The 17,828-nt window shown below is 26.7% G+C and overlaps 3 protein-coding genes across 3 annotated transcripts; 2 read left to right on the forward strand and 1 right to left on the reverse strand.

Annotated features, from left to right (window-relative positions):
• Positions 1-8,209, forward strand: PCHAS_1309700 (TRAP-like protein; the record flags this gene model as incomplete). The annotated part of the gene is made up of 2 exons (XM_016799113.1): positions 1-79; positions 252-8,209. The coding sequence occupies 2 exons, from the start codon at positions 1-3 to the stop codon at positions 8,207-8,209; spliced, it is 8,037 nt and encodes a 2,678-aa protein (XP_016654451.1).
• A 1,325-nt stretch (positions 8,210-9,534) lies between these two features.
• Positions 9,535-15,861, forward strand: PCHAS_1309800 (conserved Plasmodium protein, unknown function; the record flags this gene model as incomplete). Its single annotated transcript, XM_016799114.1, has 2 exons — positions 9,535-9,590; positions 9,912-15,861. 2 exons carry the CDS (start codon positions 9,535-9,537, stop codon positions 15,859-15,861), a joined length of 6,006 nt encoding a protein of 2,001 aa, XP_016654452.1.
• A 579-nt stretch (positions 15,862-16,440) lies between these two features.
• Positions 16,441-17,616, reverse strand: PCHAS_1309900 (conserved Plasmodium protein, unknown function; the record flags this gene model as incomplete). Its single annotated transcript, XM_016799115.1, has 1 exon — positions 16,441-17,616. One exon carries the CDS (start codon positions 17,614-17,616, stop codon positions 16,441-16,443), a length of 1,176 nt encoding a protein of 391 aa, XP_016654453.1.
• Positions 17,617-17,828: the final 212 nt, after the last annotated feature.

Genomic DNA, 17,828 nt, shown 5'->3' on the forward strand with positions numbered 1-17,828 from the left:
ATGAAAATTTTTTTTATTTTAGCTATTTTCAGTCTGTTCAGCTTCTCGTTTGGATCAAGACTGAAGAAATCATTTGTGGGTAAGAACTATAATATTAAAAAAGACATAGATAATAATACATTCAATCGAATCAAAATTTTTACATATTATTATTTGATAAAAAATGAAAAAAATATATAAAAGTATTTCATATGCATTTTGCTTGCGTCATGTATTACATATTCATACATATTTAATTACTTCTTTTGTAGAACTTGAGGGGCCATCTCAGTTTATTTATGATTTTTGTAAAGGAATGAACATCCATTTTCTAATAAGTGCAGAAGAAGTTAATAATGACACATTTTTAAGCCACTTAATATATGCGATTATGGGCACAATAAATTATATGAGATTAAGCGTAGGAAATATTATTTCAATTTCAATTTTTGATGACAAGATAGTATATAAAAATCTTCAAACTATCGGGAATATAAAAAAACACCCACTTGCTCGTGAAATCGAAAAAGCATATCAAAAATATGTTCATTACGAACCGAAAAAAACCGATTTGAAAAATGCAATAACAGACTACCATGAAAATGTTATATTAAGTGATCCAGTAATGAAAAATCAAAAAAATGTTATCATTATTTGCAAGGCATTTACAAGTAAAGATTTAACAGATTACAGTGATGAAACAGTCAATTTTATTAGGGATAAAAGAGATCAGAACTTAGGTATTTATTTTATTACACAAAGAAGTGCACATGCTTCTGCTGTGGTTTATAGTCTTTCAGAAACAAAGCTCGATGGAGATGAATTGTATCCTCTTGCACATTTGCTTTCTAGTCATTATGATAGTAGAGTAGTTATCAGTGTAAAGAAATTTTGCTATCATTTAACATATGGAGCACTTTGCAATAAATATAATGATTGGTCTGATTGGTTTGGTCCATGTGAATTTAGACAACGACGAAAAGAAATTCCTTTAAATATTACTCGAAAAAAAGCTGGTCATTTTTCAAATTACTATATCCCAACCTGCAGCAATGCTTTTGATTATACATTATCCGTTAAGGAAGATTTTAAAATTGAATGCTCTAATGTAATATATAATTGTAGGGGTACATGCGATGCTGGTTATAAATTTAATCCTTATGTTTTAGATAATGAAATTACAGAAAATTATGATGAATGTAATGATTTGCCGCCTTGCACGGAAGAGCAAAGAAAAAGTAGAGATGCAAATGAGCATATAAAATTAATAGATAAGCTTAACAAAGAAGCAAAAGAACAAGAATATAAAGACATTATTGAACGAAAAGTTATAGAAAAATTACAAGATGGAGAAACAGAAGCCCAAGCTAGTGCAAGAAAAATTAAATCAACACATGCATTCATAGACAAACGAGTAAAGGCAATTATGAACAAGCAATATGCTCTTTTAAATATGAACCCTCCCGGATATGAAGAAGAAACAAAAGAAAATTCAGAAGATCTCACTGATACGAGCAAACTTTCGGAAATATCGACTCCCCAACACGCAGAATCTGAGGATTCGACCTTAAAAAAATCTGTTTCAGAAGATTCCGGTTCAAAAAAAGAAGAAGGCAACCACGAAAGCCATAAAGATGACCATTCTGGCCAAGAGATCAAAATAATTGAAAAGGATCAGCCCAAACAAAATGATGAAGTGGAGAAGAAAATATCTGAAACTAATAACGATTCAGATGGAAATATTATTAAAAATCCACCCAATATACGAATATTAGAAAAAAATAAATTAAAAGCAAATAATCAGAATACTGAATATTCCATCGATGATTCACAAGATGAGGATAAATCTGAAGAAAATATAATTGTCGAAAATCAAGAATCAAAAGATATTGATAAAAATACAGACCAAATAGCAATTAATAATAATATGAGAGGTGATAACACATCTGAAATGAAAGATGGCTCCACATATACAAATTCCGAACGCGAGGGAAATAATGGGGGTGTAGAACCTAATAAACCAGGATTCCCAAAAGAAAAAGAAGAATCAGAATCTAACAAAGAGAAATATGAAGATAAACAAATATTTCCAGATAAAACAAAAAGTGAATCTGAAAAAAAAGACAAAGAAATTGTTGGCGACCACGAATTGAATAAAATAACACAAAGCGGAAGTATAGAAAATGCAGAAAATACTGAAAATGCAAAGACAATTGTATCAGATAGCAATATTTTAAGCAAGAATATTCCAATAGATGACACTAAAATTATAGAATCACATTCTACATTAGATGAACACAAAAAAGTAGACGACGATAAACCTTTAGTTGAAAGTAAAATAGTAGACGACGATAAACCTTTAGTTGAAAGTAAAATAGTAGACGAGCATAAGCCTGCATATGAAAGTAAAGCAGTTGAAGAATATACACCTTTAGTTGAAAGTAAAATAGTACACGAGCATAAGCCTGCATATGAAAGCAAACCAGTAGATGAGCATACACCTTTAGTTGAAAGTAAAACTGCAGAAGAGCATAAACCTGTATATGAAAGTAAAGCAGTTGAAGAGCATACACCTTTAGTTGAAAGTAAAACTGCAGAAGAGTCTACACCTTTAGTTGAAAGTAAACCAGTAGAAGAACATACAACTATAGAAGAAACTAAAACAGCAGAAGAACATACACCTATAGAAGAAACGAAAACTGCAGAAGAGCATACACCTTTAGTTGAAAGTAAAATAGTGCACGAGCATAAACCTGTATATGAAATCAAACCAGTACACGAGCATAAACCTGTATATGAAATCAAACCAGTAGATGAGCATACACCTTTAGTTGAAAGCAAACCAGTAGATGAGCATGCACCTTTAGTTGAAAGTAAAACTGTAGAAGAAAATATACCTGTGTATGAAAGTAAAGCAAAAGAAGAGAATACACCTTTAGTTGAAAGTGAAGCAATAGACAAAAATATACCTGTGTATGAAAGTAAATCAGTAGAAGAGCATACGCCTTTAGTTGAAAGTAAAACAGTAGAAGAACATATACCTGTATATGAAACTAAAGTAATTGAAGAAAATATCCCTGTGCATGAAAGTAAAACAGCAGAAGAGCATGCGCCTCTAGTTGAAAGTGAAGCAATAGACGAAAATATACCTGTGTATGAAAGTAAAACAGTAGATGAACTTAATCCTCTAGATGAAAGTAAAATAGTTGAAGATCATATACCTCTAGAAGGAACTAAAGCCGTAGAAGAAAATATACCTGTATATGAAGGTAAACCAGTGGAAGAGCATACATCTATAGAAGAAACTAAAAAAGTAGAAGAAGATAAACCTGTATATGAAGGTAAAGTAATAGAAGAATATACACCTTTAGACGAAACACAAACTGTAGAAGAAGATATTCCTATATATGAAACTAAAGTAATAGACGAGCATAATCTTCCATATGAAAGTAAAGCAGTTGAAGAACTTAAACCTCTGGATGAAACTAAAACAGTAGAAGAATATACACCTGTAGAAGCAAGCAATCCAATAGAAGAGCATGCACCTCTAGAAGAAAAGAAAATAGTAGAAGAAAATATACCTGTATATGAAACTAAAGTAATAAAAGAAGATGCACCTTTAGATGAAACTAAAGTAATTGAAGAAAATATACCTGTGCATGAAAGTAAAACAGCAGAAGAGCATGCACCTCTAGTTGAAAGTAAAGCAATAGATGAGCATAATCCTCTAGACGAAACGCAAACTGTAGAAGAAGATATTCCTATATATGAAACTAAAGTAATAGACGAGCATAAACCTGCATATGAAAGTAAAACAATAAAAGAAGATATACCTATAGAAGAAAGTAAACCAGTAGAAGAAGTTATACCTATATATGAAAGTAAACCAGTAGACGAGGATACACCTTTAGTTGAAAGTAAACCAGTAGACGAGGATACACCTTTAGTTGAAAGTAAAACAGTAGACGAAAGTATACCTGTATATGAAAGTAAAGTAATAAAAGAAGATGCACCTTTAGATGAAACTAAAGCAATTGAAGAAAATATCCCTGTGCATGAAACTAAAACAACAGAAGAGCATACACCTCGAGCTGAAAGTGAAGAAATAGACGAAAATATACCTGTGTATGAAAGTAAAACAGTAGATGAGCATAAACCTCTGGATGAAACTAAAACAGTAGAAGAAAGTATACCTGTATATGAAACTAAAGTAATTGAAGAAAATATACCAGTAGAAGAAACAAAAATAGTAGAGGAAGTTATACCTATAGGCGAAACTAAACCAGTAGATGAGCATGCACCTTTAGTTGAAAGTAAAACTGTAGAAGAAAATATACCTGTGTATGAAAGTAAAGCAAAAGAAGAACATACACCTCTAGCTGAAAGTGAAGAAATCGACGAAAATATACCTATGTATGAAAGTAAAGTAATAAAAGAAGATACACCTTTAGATGAAACTAAAGTAATTGAAGAAAATATACCTGTGTATGAAACTAAAACAGTAGAAGAACATACACCTGTAGACGAAACAAAAATAGTAGAGGAGGTTATACCTGCATATGAACATAAAAAAACAGAAAAACACAATCCTCTAGAAGAAACTAAAACAGCAGAAGAACATACACGTATAGAAGAAACTAAAACAACAGAAGAAGTTATACCAGTAGAAGAAACGAAAATAGTAGAGGAAGTTATACCTATAGGCGAAACTAAAACAGCAGAAGAAAATATACCTGTATATGAAACTAAAAAAGTAGAAGAAGATAAACCAGTAGAAGAGCATAAACCTCTGGATGAAACTAAAACAGAAGAAGAAAGTATACCTGTATATGAAACTAAAGTAATTGAAGAAAATATACCTGTGCATGAAACTAAAACAGTAGAAGAATATACACCTGCAGAAGAAACGAAAATAGTAGAGGAGGTTATACCTGTATATGAAACTAAAGTAATTGAAGAAAATATACCTACAGACGAAACTAAAACAACAGAAGAAAATATACCTGTATATGAAATCAAGCCAGTAGATGAGCATACACCTTTAGTTGAAAGTAAAACTGCAGAAGAGCATAAACCTGTATATGAAAGTAAACCAGTAGAAGAACATACACGTATAGAAGAAACTAAACCAGTAGAAGAACATACACCTATAGAAGAAACGAAAATAATAGAAGAAGTTATACCTGTAGAAGAAACTAAAACAGCAGAAGAACATACACCTATAGAAGAAAGTAAACCAGTAGAAGAACATACACCTGCAGAAGAAACGAAAATAGTAGAGGAGGTTATACCTGTATATGAAACTAAAGTAATTGAAGAAAATATACCTACAGACGAAACTAAAACAACAGAAGAAAATATACCTGTATATGAAATCAAGCCAGTAGATGAGCATACACCTTTAGTTGAAAGTAAAACAGCAGAAGAACATACACCTATAGAAGAAACTAAAACAACAGAAGAAGTTATACCTGTAGAAGAAACTAAAACAGCAGAAGAACATACACCTATAGAAGAAAGTAAACCAGTAGAAGAACATACACCTGCAGAAGAAACGAAAATAGTAGAGGAGGTTATACCTGTATATGAAACTAAAGTAATTGAAGAAAATATACCTATAGAAGAAACTAAAACAGTAGAAGAACATACACCTATAGAAGAAACGAAAATAATAGAAGAAGTTATACCTATAGAAGAAACTAAACCAGTAGAAGAACATACACCTATAGAAGAAACGAAAATAATAGAAGAACATACCCCTATAGAAGAAACTAAAACAGTAGAAGAACATACACCTATAGAAGAAACTAAAATTGTAGAAGAAGTTATTCCTGTATATGAAAGTAAACCAGTAGAAGAGCATACACCTTTAGTTGAAAGCAAAGCAATAGACGAAAATATTCCTGTATATGAAAGTAAACCAATAGAAGAACATAAACCAGCTGATACAATCGATGATGATGGCCTTATTGATAAGGGAAAAGATATTGATGGAAATATAATTATTCAGGAAAATGATGAATATATTCCAAATAAAGTTGAGGCAATTGAAAATTTAGATGGTTACGAATCAACTAAATCCACAAATTACAGTGATAATAGTGATGATAAAGAAGAAGAGATAATTAATGCCCCCAATCAAAATACAGACTCATCAACGAGTAATATTATTAATGGGCAATCTAAAACAATACACACAGATAAAAGTGTAAATCAAACTATAAATCACGACCCTAACGAGAATATACATATGGAATCAATAAAGGAAGATATTCAAAAAGAAAGTGAAAATAATAAAGATATAGTAAGCCATATACCTAATGATAGAATTATACACGAAGTAGTAAATAATGACGAGAAAAAACTATTAATAGATGAAAAAAATATTGAAGATATATTAGAAAAAGATTTGAGTGATGATAATGCAAAAGCTGGCAGCAATGAATACAATATCATACACATGGAGCATAAAGTAGATAGCATTTTAGACGAACATAATAATATAGATAAAAGTGATAACAATGGAAAAATACTCGAAACAAGTTCCGAAGACAAGTCATATAAGGTAGATATTAAAATGGACGAAGATACATTATTACATGATAATATTAATGTGCAAAAACCAAAAGAAGAAGCTGCTATAAGGAAAGATGAAGCTACTATAAGGAAAGGCGAAGCTGTTGCAAAGAAAGACGAAACCGCTATAAAGAAAGAAGACGCCGCTATTAAGAAAGAAGAAGATACTATAAAGAAAGAAGAAGCTGTTATAAAGAAAGAAGAAGATATTATTGAGAAAGAAGAAGCTATTATAAAGAAAGATGAAACTGCTATAAGGAAAGATGAAGATACTATAAAGAAAGAAGAAGCTGTTATAAAGAAAGACGAAGCTATTGCAAAAAAAGACGAAGCTGTTTCAAAAAAAGACGAAGCTGTTACAAAGAAAGACGAAGCTGTTACAAAGAAAGACGAAGCTGTTACAAATAAAGACGAAACTGTTATAAAGAAAGAAGAAGATATTATAAAGAAAGAAGATGCTATTATAAAGAAAGAAGATCCTACTATAAGGAAAGAAGATGCTATTATAAGGAAAGAAGAAGCTGTTATTAAGAAAGAAGAAGCTGTTATAGAGAAAGACGAAGCTATTGCAAAGAAAGACGAAGCTATTGCAAAAAAAGACGAAGCTATTGCAAAAAAAGACGAAGCCGTTATAAAGAAAGAAGAAGATGCTATAAGGAAGGAAGAAGATGCTATAAAGAAAGAAGAAGCTGTTATAAGGAAGGAAGAAGATGTTATAAAGAAAGAAGAACCTGTTATAAAGAAAGAAGAAGATATTATTGAGAAAGACGATGCGGCTATGCATAAGGAAATATACGAACAAAAATTAATAATAGAAGATAATACTAATTGCCCACAAAATATAATTACTATAAAAGAAAATTGTGACGAAGTGCCTAGTAAATCTGATGTAAATCCAGAACCAACAATTATAAAAGACAAAGTCGATGTATCTACAGAAAAACCTAGCACTGAAAAACCCGAAGAAAACATCGTAATTGATAATAACAATGATGTTCATATAAATGAAATAATTAGTGCTGTAGTAAATAAACACGTTAATAGTGAAGAACCTGGAAGTGAATATGATGCAAACGAAAAATTAGGCATATTAGATGATTTTGTAGAAAAATCAAAAAAAGCGCCAGGTGAAAAAGGTGATTATCCTTATAAATATTATTCAGATACAAAAAGTGTTCATAAAATTTTTTTCAAAAAATCACCCCAAGGGAAAATCGATGAAAGTAAATATCTCATCGTTGGTCAGAATAATTATATTATAGATTCCAATGATACTAAAAATCCTTTTCACAAAAATCTGTCTAATGGTGTTGGCAAAAGGTTAGAAGATCAAATTCAAAAAGACATAAAAAACACATTAGAAAGTTATAGCAATGGAAAAAAAGAAGAGGAAAAAGAAGGAGAAAAAGAAAAAGACAAAAGCAAATCATCTAATAATAATATATTAAAACTTGCAGGTATATCATTATTCGGTGCTGCATTCATAGTATTTGTATCTATGTACATGCTTAAAAAACTTAATTCTTACAAACTTAGCGAAAATCCTATCGTGAGTTTCGAGTATGATGAGGCTGCAAAAAATGTAATAAACAATGATAGAGGAGAGGAAGTAACATGTGGTGATATTAGCTACACCAATGATGATTGGTCATAGATAAATACAAATGTAAGAATGTGTATATTTTTAAATCCCTTGTTTAAAATTAAACACAACATCATTAAAAAAATATGCCGCTATGCAAGTTATATTATATAAATGTATATCTAAGTGCACGCACGCATATTCACAAATATTTATATAATGGAGCATTCACAAATTGATGAACACCATTTATATAGCCATTCAAATGAATAATAAAATCGTAGAAAAATCGAATAATAAAACGGCTAAATAATCAATATATAATAACGTGTTATTTACACATACCATGTTCTGCAATTTTATTAGCTAAAAATATTATTACATAGTTTATATGCAACGAAAATATTTTCCATCATTTCCATAACGCATTGCTTAAATAGTTTGTTATTTTTGGCAAGCGCTATCCAAATTAATATGATGGGATAAATATATTCGTAATTTATATGAATTTTTTATTAAAAATTAGCATTATTATATTTTAAAATTGTTCTTTTTTCCATAAAATTTAAAATTATTTTCTTTAATGTGTCATCACAACAGCGTTATTATAACCGTTATTATAATTCATCATTTGCTCCTTATTCTCCATTTGTTTTTTATTTTTTTCGTCTTTTTCGATTTTTTTGTGTGATTAATGTATCACTAATTAAAAATTATAGGTTTCTAAAAATGCGCTTAAATTATTTTAAGTATCTAAAGTGCAATTTTTTAAGAATACCAATTTTATAAACCTATTGAATATTTTCTTTTAACAATATTAAATAATATGTAATAAAACTGTTAAAAAAATATAAATTTTATATCAATAAAACTAACTTTGTAAAAATGTTAAGCCTACTTACAACTCAGAAATATGTGTGAGAAATCATACAACTATTTTGGTTCCAACAAAATATGTACACACAAGTCATATAATTATAAATTTATAATTTTCGAATTATTTAAAGTTTTATTAAAAAAGGGAAATATATTTCTTGAATGGTATACACCATAAATGATAATAAAAAAATAACCCGAACAAATAATAAAGAAAATAAACAGTTAAAAAAATATATATATTAATTAAATAAATAAATCATAATAAAAAATATGCACAACTAAAAATTATAAGAATTAAAGAAATAAAAACCAATAAGTGAACAAATTCGGAAAATAAAAAATAAAATGGTAATATGAATAAAAATAAATAAAATAACATAGAGAAATAAGCAAAATATGGAAAAAATTAAAAGACACAATAAATCATAGCATATTAGCTAAGTATATGAACATACAATCTTAATATTGTAGTAATGATTTATTAGTTTTTTTTTATAAATTATGTTTCTCAATATAATATGTCCACGCAGAAATGCTTTACACTGGATCCTTCGGAAAATAAAAATTTAGAAGAGTAATAGAACGAAAAAATATATTTCATCATATAAATAATATATGTGTATGCATTTATTCATAGTGTGTTTTTCAAACGAAAAATTCATCTTATTTATAAACTGTTTATAAAAAAATGTAGTAATCGTATATGACATTTCAGGGTTCTTTTTAATACACCCCATAAGAATTAATTTAAATATATAATTTCACATTGTCAATTCTAAATATATTATATTTGTATAAATCATCACATCGATACTATACATGAACTGAACTAATCGTTAAGACAATGCCTATTTATGTATGCATATATACCGTTTCGATTTCTTTCTTTTGACAGACTACTGAATGAGCTATCTCAATCTAAAAAGCTCATCCAAAAAATAAAAAAAAATGGGCTTCTTCAAAAAGATGGCACTGAATCTGTTTGCGAAGACGACAAATGTAAAACAAAAAATGATTCGATTAAAATAATTTGTAATAATCGTATAAATAAAAAAAATCATGAAGGTAAAAATGAAGAAAAGGTGGACACTGATAGAGAACGCCCTGATTTTATAAGTAAAAGTAATGCCTTCAAACCCCAAAACGATAGTACGAACCCTTTGACGGAATATATCAATAAAAATACTTTGCCCTCTTCTAAAAATAACTTAAGTCTTTTGAATTCCAACGAAAATGGTCTCTTTCAAAGAATTCTTAAAACAGTTGAGAAAGAAAATATAAAAAATAAGAATGAAAAATTAAAAAAACGACATAATAAATTACAAAAAATACCAAGAAAACTGGAAAATATAAATGACACGGTGAATGCAGAAAATACAAAAAATCATAACGAAAAGCAGTTAGCAGAATCATTTATGGATTCTAAAATAATTACACTTGATAAAAATCATATAAATGGAAAACTTAAAAACAAAAAAAAAGGAAAAAGCTATTTCAATAATAGCAAAATACGATATTATTTTGCAAATAATGTTGGAAAATATTCAGTGAATAGGGAAAGGGGATGTATTCATAATAGTTGTATTGCAAAAAATGATAATAATAAATGCTCGAAACCAAGTAAAGGTATTAACAAAAATGTATCATTCCAAAATATCAAAGAAGATAATATTATTTGCAAAAAAAGAGGAAAAAATATATCCAAGAATGATTTCCAAAATCATAACGGCATTGATGAAAATAGTAAAATATATGAAAACGAAAATAGGCACAATAAAGGAAAAGAAAAAATGCGAAGTAAAAGTAATAGGAAATATAAAACCAAAGAAAAATTAAACAACATTGTTTTTGATAACAAGACCAAACAAAATAAAAATTATGTTAACCGTAAAATAAAGTTACGTAATAAGGAATTAGACTTGGGAAAAAACAACCATAAATATGTTTATACATTTTGCAAAAATTTTCAATTGTTGGCATTGAAAAAACGAAAAAAAAAAAACTTCAAAATATTGTCAAAATCAAAATATGAAAGAGTGAATGTTTTATCAAAATTTTCGAAATTATCAAATGAATCACTAAATGAAAAAGTAAAAAACGAAGAAAATTGCAAAGAGAAAATAATAGCTACTTATCCGAATGGTAGAGGGGATGATACAGAAAATACCACGAATATAAAACTTTATGCTGGTAAAGCAAACTGCTCAAATATCAAGCTTAAAAATAAAGAAAAACATATTATCAATGGAATAGAGAACTGTCAAATTGATATAAATAAAAATGATCAGGAAGATGTGCAAAAAGATATGGAAGCACAAAATTTGATGAAAAAGATTAAAGAAAACCATAAAGACAATATTAAATGTGAAAATTCCCAAAAAAATAATTCTAAAGAAAAGGGGATAACACATACAACCTTCAATGAATTTTTCGATAATGACAAAAGAAAAGAAAAAACGATTATTGACATACTATCATTTTATGATAAACGAAAAAATAAATTAAAGCCTTTATTAGTAGAGGAAAGCAATTATTTAAAATACTTGAAAGATAATATTCTAGTGGATACTAACATATCCAATGGTATATCCCCTAACGGAAATAGCAATATATCTATTGATACCTATACTAATGAATTCATTAGAAAGTTTACTAATTCATACAATAATATTTGTGAAAAATACGCTAATAAATGGAAATATGAAAATTGTGTCATAAAAAATGAATTTAAAAAAGATAAATCAGAGATTAATGAATGTTTGTACCAACTAAATAATTATATACTTGAAAAAAATAAACTAAATAACGAATGTGAAAAATTAATAAATTCATTTCTAAATAATGATAATATTAATGATAATACCAAAAAAGAATTTATATTTAATTGCATATATAACGATCAGATTAATTTTATGGACATATATAATCAAACAGAAAGCAGAATTGAGAAAATTAAAAAATATTTAAATGAAATTGAAAAGGGAGATATAGACAAAAAAGAAAAATCACCATTTAACTATATAGAAGCAATTCCCTCCAAATCTATTAATATTAATATAAACCCTATAAATAATAAAAATATGCATTCATATATAAGAAAAAAATTATATATTAAAAGGTCTAATTTTTTTAAGAATCACCATTTAGCAGAATCATTATTTAAATTAAAAAAAAAACGTGTCTATATAATAAAACTATATATATTGTTTTCACAAAATATAACAAAAAGAATGAATGAAAAATGTAACATTAATTTGCATATATTTTTAAATGATATAAAAATAGACAGTCGTTATTATTGTTCATTTCCTTCAAATAATAGCAATAAAATAGACTTAAAAAGACATTGTCGATCTATTTCGAATAATAATAGTGTGTTTTTTATAAAAAAAAATAAATATTATTACTGCTACACCATTTTGGATAATATAAATAGTAGTTATCGGAAATATCCTTATATAAATTCCAATAAAACAACTAATAAATTAATTTGTAAATATTCTGATATATTAGATCATGTTCAAAGCAGCAACTCTACTTGTGTAACTGATAAAGATATCATAATAAAAAAGGGTAAATGCTTTAACGAACAAAAAAATGAAAACAACCAAACAATGGGGGACCATTTTCTTTGTGGTATTACAAATAGTGTTAATCAATTTAATTTTACAAAAAACGATCAAAACGATAGTAATAGTGCCTTTTATTTAAAGAGTACGGAAAATATAAAAAGCAATGGAACAACCAAATGCACAGAAAAGGATTCAGAGAGCGAAAAGAGCGAATGTTTTACTGATGCTCACGATGTTAACATAGATAAATTTTTTGATAAAAGTATAAATATAATTACTTCTAATATTAGTTTTTCCAAATCGATAGGCAAAAATATTAATCACATAAATACAAATGATAACAACAATGAAAGACCAAACCTTGTAAATTCATACGGTTTAATAAAATCGCTAAATATTAAAAATAATTTTATTATTGAAGATAATAATAATGATAAAAATTTGGGGAATTTCTTAATGGAAGATTCTAATATGCATAATAAACTTACCTTATCACAAAAGAACAAAGACACAAATTTCATATTATCCAATAGAAATGAATATTTAATAAAATCCATTAATTTAGAGAGAAGTAATAGGAATACTACGTATTTAGAGTCCTCTAATAATAATAAGAACAAATTTTCAAATGATCCAAAAATAGATTCATCAGGAATCTTAAAAAATGAATATATTAATATAAGTAATATGCTACAGAATAAAGACGAAAAAAATAAAGACACATTACATATGAATATTTATGAATCAAATAACATGAATAAAAAGGAAAATGCTTCTAAATTAAATAGTTCGTATACAAATATTATGAAAATCCTTTGCAATAATAAAGCCAAACTAAGACAGGAATATAACAAAAATAATAAAAATGAAATAGACGCAATAAACAAAGAAATATTAGATAAAATCAAGAAATTACGAAATATTTCCACTAAAAAAAAAAAAAAAAATCCTCAAAAAGTCGCATCGAAAGTATCATCGTGCAAACATAATGAAAAAGATGCCAATCAAAATGATATATTGAATGCTCAGTTAAATTATGAAAGCAAACTAAGCAATATATCAGAAGTATACAAGCCCCCCAAAAAAAATAATAATGATAATAATAATAATCGCAAAAAATACGTTAAGAACAGACTCGCTACTAATTCTGATATATACAATTCGAAAGCAAAAAAAAAAGGCGAATATTTTGATAATAATTCTAGAGAAATGGTCAGCATTGTTGATTCGGATAACTATGTAAAGGATAACCAGCAGAATGAGAAACATACCTACAAATATTTATATAGCAATCATATTAGAAGAAAACCACGCGATCGAAACACAAAGGATAACAACATATCATATGACACCAAAGATGAATTAGAAAAATTAAAATACAATATTATTAAGTATAATGATGGCAATGAAACGGATGAATATAGCATAAATAGTGATAGTTCCCAAAAAGACATATTGAATAAGAGTAAGATATTTAAAAACACGAAAAAAAAGGAATCAAATAAATTAAAGAAATGTAGCGAAAGCATATTGGAATATTATAAAAGTTATAACCAAGAAAATATCGTCCCATATAATGAAGAAATAAAAAATAGTTTAAATAACGATGGATCTTATGACGTTTATAAGTATAACCAAGGGCATCAATTAGATATTAATAGTAATTATAATACGGATGAAGAATCTAATGGTACCAATTTATGCTTATCAACCAAAAGTATGGTTACTGACGAAATGCACAAAATTATTGAAAAGCTTAGAAAATGGAATAAAGATCTAGAGAATGATAATAATTATATACAATGCATATATTGCAATAAATATTTATTTAAATTAAAGAATTCTAATTTAGAAAAAAGTAATAATGTTAGCAAAAATGATTATATATGTATCATTTGCAGGCATAAAATAAAAATATTAAATAAATACAACAATAATTCAATATCAGAAAACGCTTTAGATATAAAAAATAATCATGCTGATGATCTATTAACTGAAAATAAAAATAATGGAAATAATAAATTTGAAGGAAGTGTGTTATATTTAAACGACCCTAGGCTTGAAAATATGTCTTATGAAAACCACTTGAAAAATAATAATTCAACTGATTCTAATTCTAGCAGTGAGAATGTTCACGCTATCTTCGATAATATTGATTATTTGAATGATCTAAAAAATGACTATTTACATTATGATAGATCGAATTTGAATATTGATTATAATAATGAAGGTGACTCATCGGAAATTATTGGCAACCAATTAAATCATGATAAAATTATAAAGCCATCTTTCCATTTTACCACTTCTAAAAACAATAATGATAATAAAGACAGCAAAAGCGATCGTGAAAGCAAAAAATTTACACAACCTAATAATAACCTTCTTAAAAATTCATGCTTAATTAATATTAAAAAAGATGTGCATAATAGCGAAATATATTCCAGTAGAGATAATAATAGTAGTGAAAATTCAATAGACGCAAATAAAACCGTATATAAATTTTTCAGTCATGAAAATATAAAATATGAGAGTAATAGCAATATTAGTTTCCGAATAATGCATAGCAATTGTACAGAGTATATTAACCAAAGAAAACACAACAAATGGCTTCGAAAATTGCATCTAAAAAATAATATGCATCACAATTATATAAATACATGTACATTAAGTAAATCTGAGCAAATGGAAAATAATTGTAAAAGTGAGCACCGCCAAAATAAAGTTCAAAAAAATCGAAAACAATATAAAAGAATAAAAAATAACAAACAAAACATACAAAGTGATTATTCTAATGATATGGACGGAGACGTAATTATTGGTTACATTAATGATTATCGTGATAATTTTATAAAATCTTCATATCCCAATTTTAACTATTTTCATAATAATAACCATGAAAATTGTGATCAAACAGATGATATATTCGCCGGAAATAATTACAAACATTTTCAAAGCAATGTAAGCAATTTAAATATTAAAAATACACTCTTAAAACAAATATTATGTAATATTCCACATTCAAATTATAAAAAAAATGCCAGTCTTTTATGCAAACAAAATCCTTCTATAAATCCATTATTAGAAGAACAAAGAATACACAGGAAACATTATTCTAATAATTCAAGTATAAATAAAAATGTATATAATTTAAATTACAAGTATTTATTTACATCCTTTAGTGAAAAAAACTATCCCACATATTCTGATGATGATGATGATGATGATGATGATAATGATTCGATGTTCGATAGGATAAATAGCAACTTTATATAAAATATGTAGGAGTGTCGGCGAAAATAATAATATTAAAATAATCATATTTTATAAATGATTAATTTTAATGGAAAAATATTCACACGGAATATATATATTTGTAGATGTGCACCATTTTTTGTGCCTATGTTTGAATTACCATGAATGCTCGTTTAAATGGGCATCATAATATTTTTTAATTATAAAATTATTTTTAATATACTTATGAATATAATTTAAACTATGCATACTCATTTTGTTTTAAGTATTTTTTATTGTCTAAGACTTTTGTATCTATTTAAAGCTCAAAACAGAGTTTTCGTTGTTCTTTTTTAAATTATTATATTGCTAATCTGTAAAAAAAAATGCACACAAATTGTTTCAACATGTGCTAAGCAAATAAAAAAGACAAATTTTGTGGGGAGATTTCAAAATTAAATTGAATTCGATTTATTTAGTTAATATTTAAAAAAATTAATAAAAAACAAAGAAGCTTGTGCTATATGCCCACAAGCACGCAAATAACAACCAATTGAAAAAATAACAAACATGTGCTTAAATAATATAGCTTATTTTTTGAATATGCATAAAAATTTGTAACTACACAATAACAATATCCTCGTTAACCATAGAATATAACATATTAATATAAATTTCAATGTTCAGTTCTTGCTCTAATAGAGATATTAATTCCATAAATGTTGTACTATCCATTGGCATACTCTTTAGCTTCTCGTGAGGTTGTTTTTTTAAATGATCACTTATTATATGAAATGATTCAATTTTATTTAACAAAAAATCGTCAGATGATTTATTATCATTTTTTTTTTCTTCTATTTTTAATTTTTTGGTAGTTGAATTAATAAAGTATTGCTGAAAATAATCACTAATATCTAAATTATATGATTTTGAGCAATACTTTGGTTTATGTATTAATATATTTATGCATATAAGGATAGCTAACTTTTCTAATATTAATTTAGTTTCTTCAGTAATTTTTTCTTTAAATTTGACTGTTAAAAAACTAAATGAAAAACCTTTACACAAAATAAAATTGTCTATTTTAATTTCCTTATGATGATAGTTTTTTTTTACCATATATATTTTTTCATTATTGTTTATATTTTCCATATTAAGTATTAAATTTTTTCGAAAAAGTATATAATGATTTAATACGTAAGAAGTATAATCAATTAATTCTTTAATACTTCTATTGATGTATATTTTATTATAAATGTCTATATCATCAATACTTTCGAAATTCTTATCACAAGCTATTTGGTTATTTTTATAGATTAGACGTATATAATTTGTAATAATTTCCTTATTTGATATTATATCCTTTGCTTCTTTATTTATATTATTAGTAGCACTGTTTAATAAGGCATTGCATATGTTAACTAACAACTCTTTAAAATATATGTTTTCTGAAATTAAATCATTATAGCAACTCAATTCAGTTATACCTACTAAATTGTCTTTATTTCTTAAACAGTAATATCCTTCTGTTATTTTCATTTCTTTGTTCTCATAATTATTATTCAAATTTTGAAATATGTAATCTATACTTTTCTCTGCATTATAATCATTTTTATTTAAAATATTTTTACATATACCTATTGATAAATTTGTAGCTTTTCGTAATTTTTTGATCGTATTTAAGTTGTCATTATGTAATCCTGATTGTGATATACTACTAAAACAACAATTTTTTCGCAAACCTCTTGAAGTAATAATATTTTGAACAGTTCGAAACATGTTTATAGAAGTGCACATTTCATAGTATAAATCACTATCTTTAAGAAGTTTATTCTTATATGTTACATATAATGCGTATGTCTCATATCTGCTATGTATACACACAAGTAATTCTTCAGAATTGTACTTTCTATTCAAACTTTTCTTAATTTATATATGATCCCAAATTATGTCACATACAAATCAGATGTTAACATTATATAGAAAAAATATGCATGTATATGCGTGTA

The sequence above is a fragment of the Plasmodium chabaudi genome, assembly GCF_900002335.3.
Source record: "Plasmodium chabaudi chabaudi strain AS genome assembly, chromosome: 13".
Taxonomy (NCBI): Eukaryota; Apicomplexa; class Aconoidasida; order Haemosporida; family Plasmodiidae; genus Plasmodium; species Plasmodium chabaudi.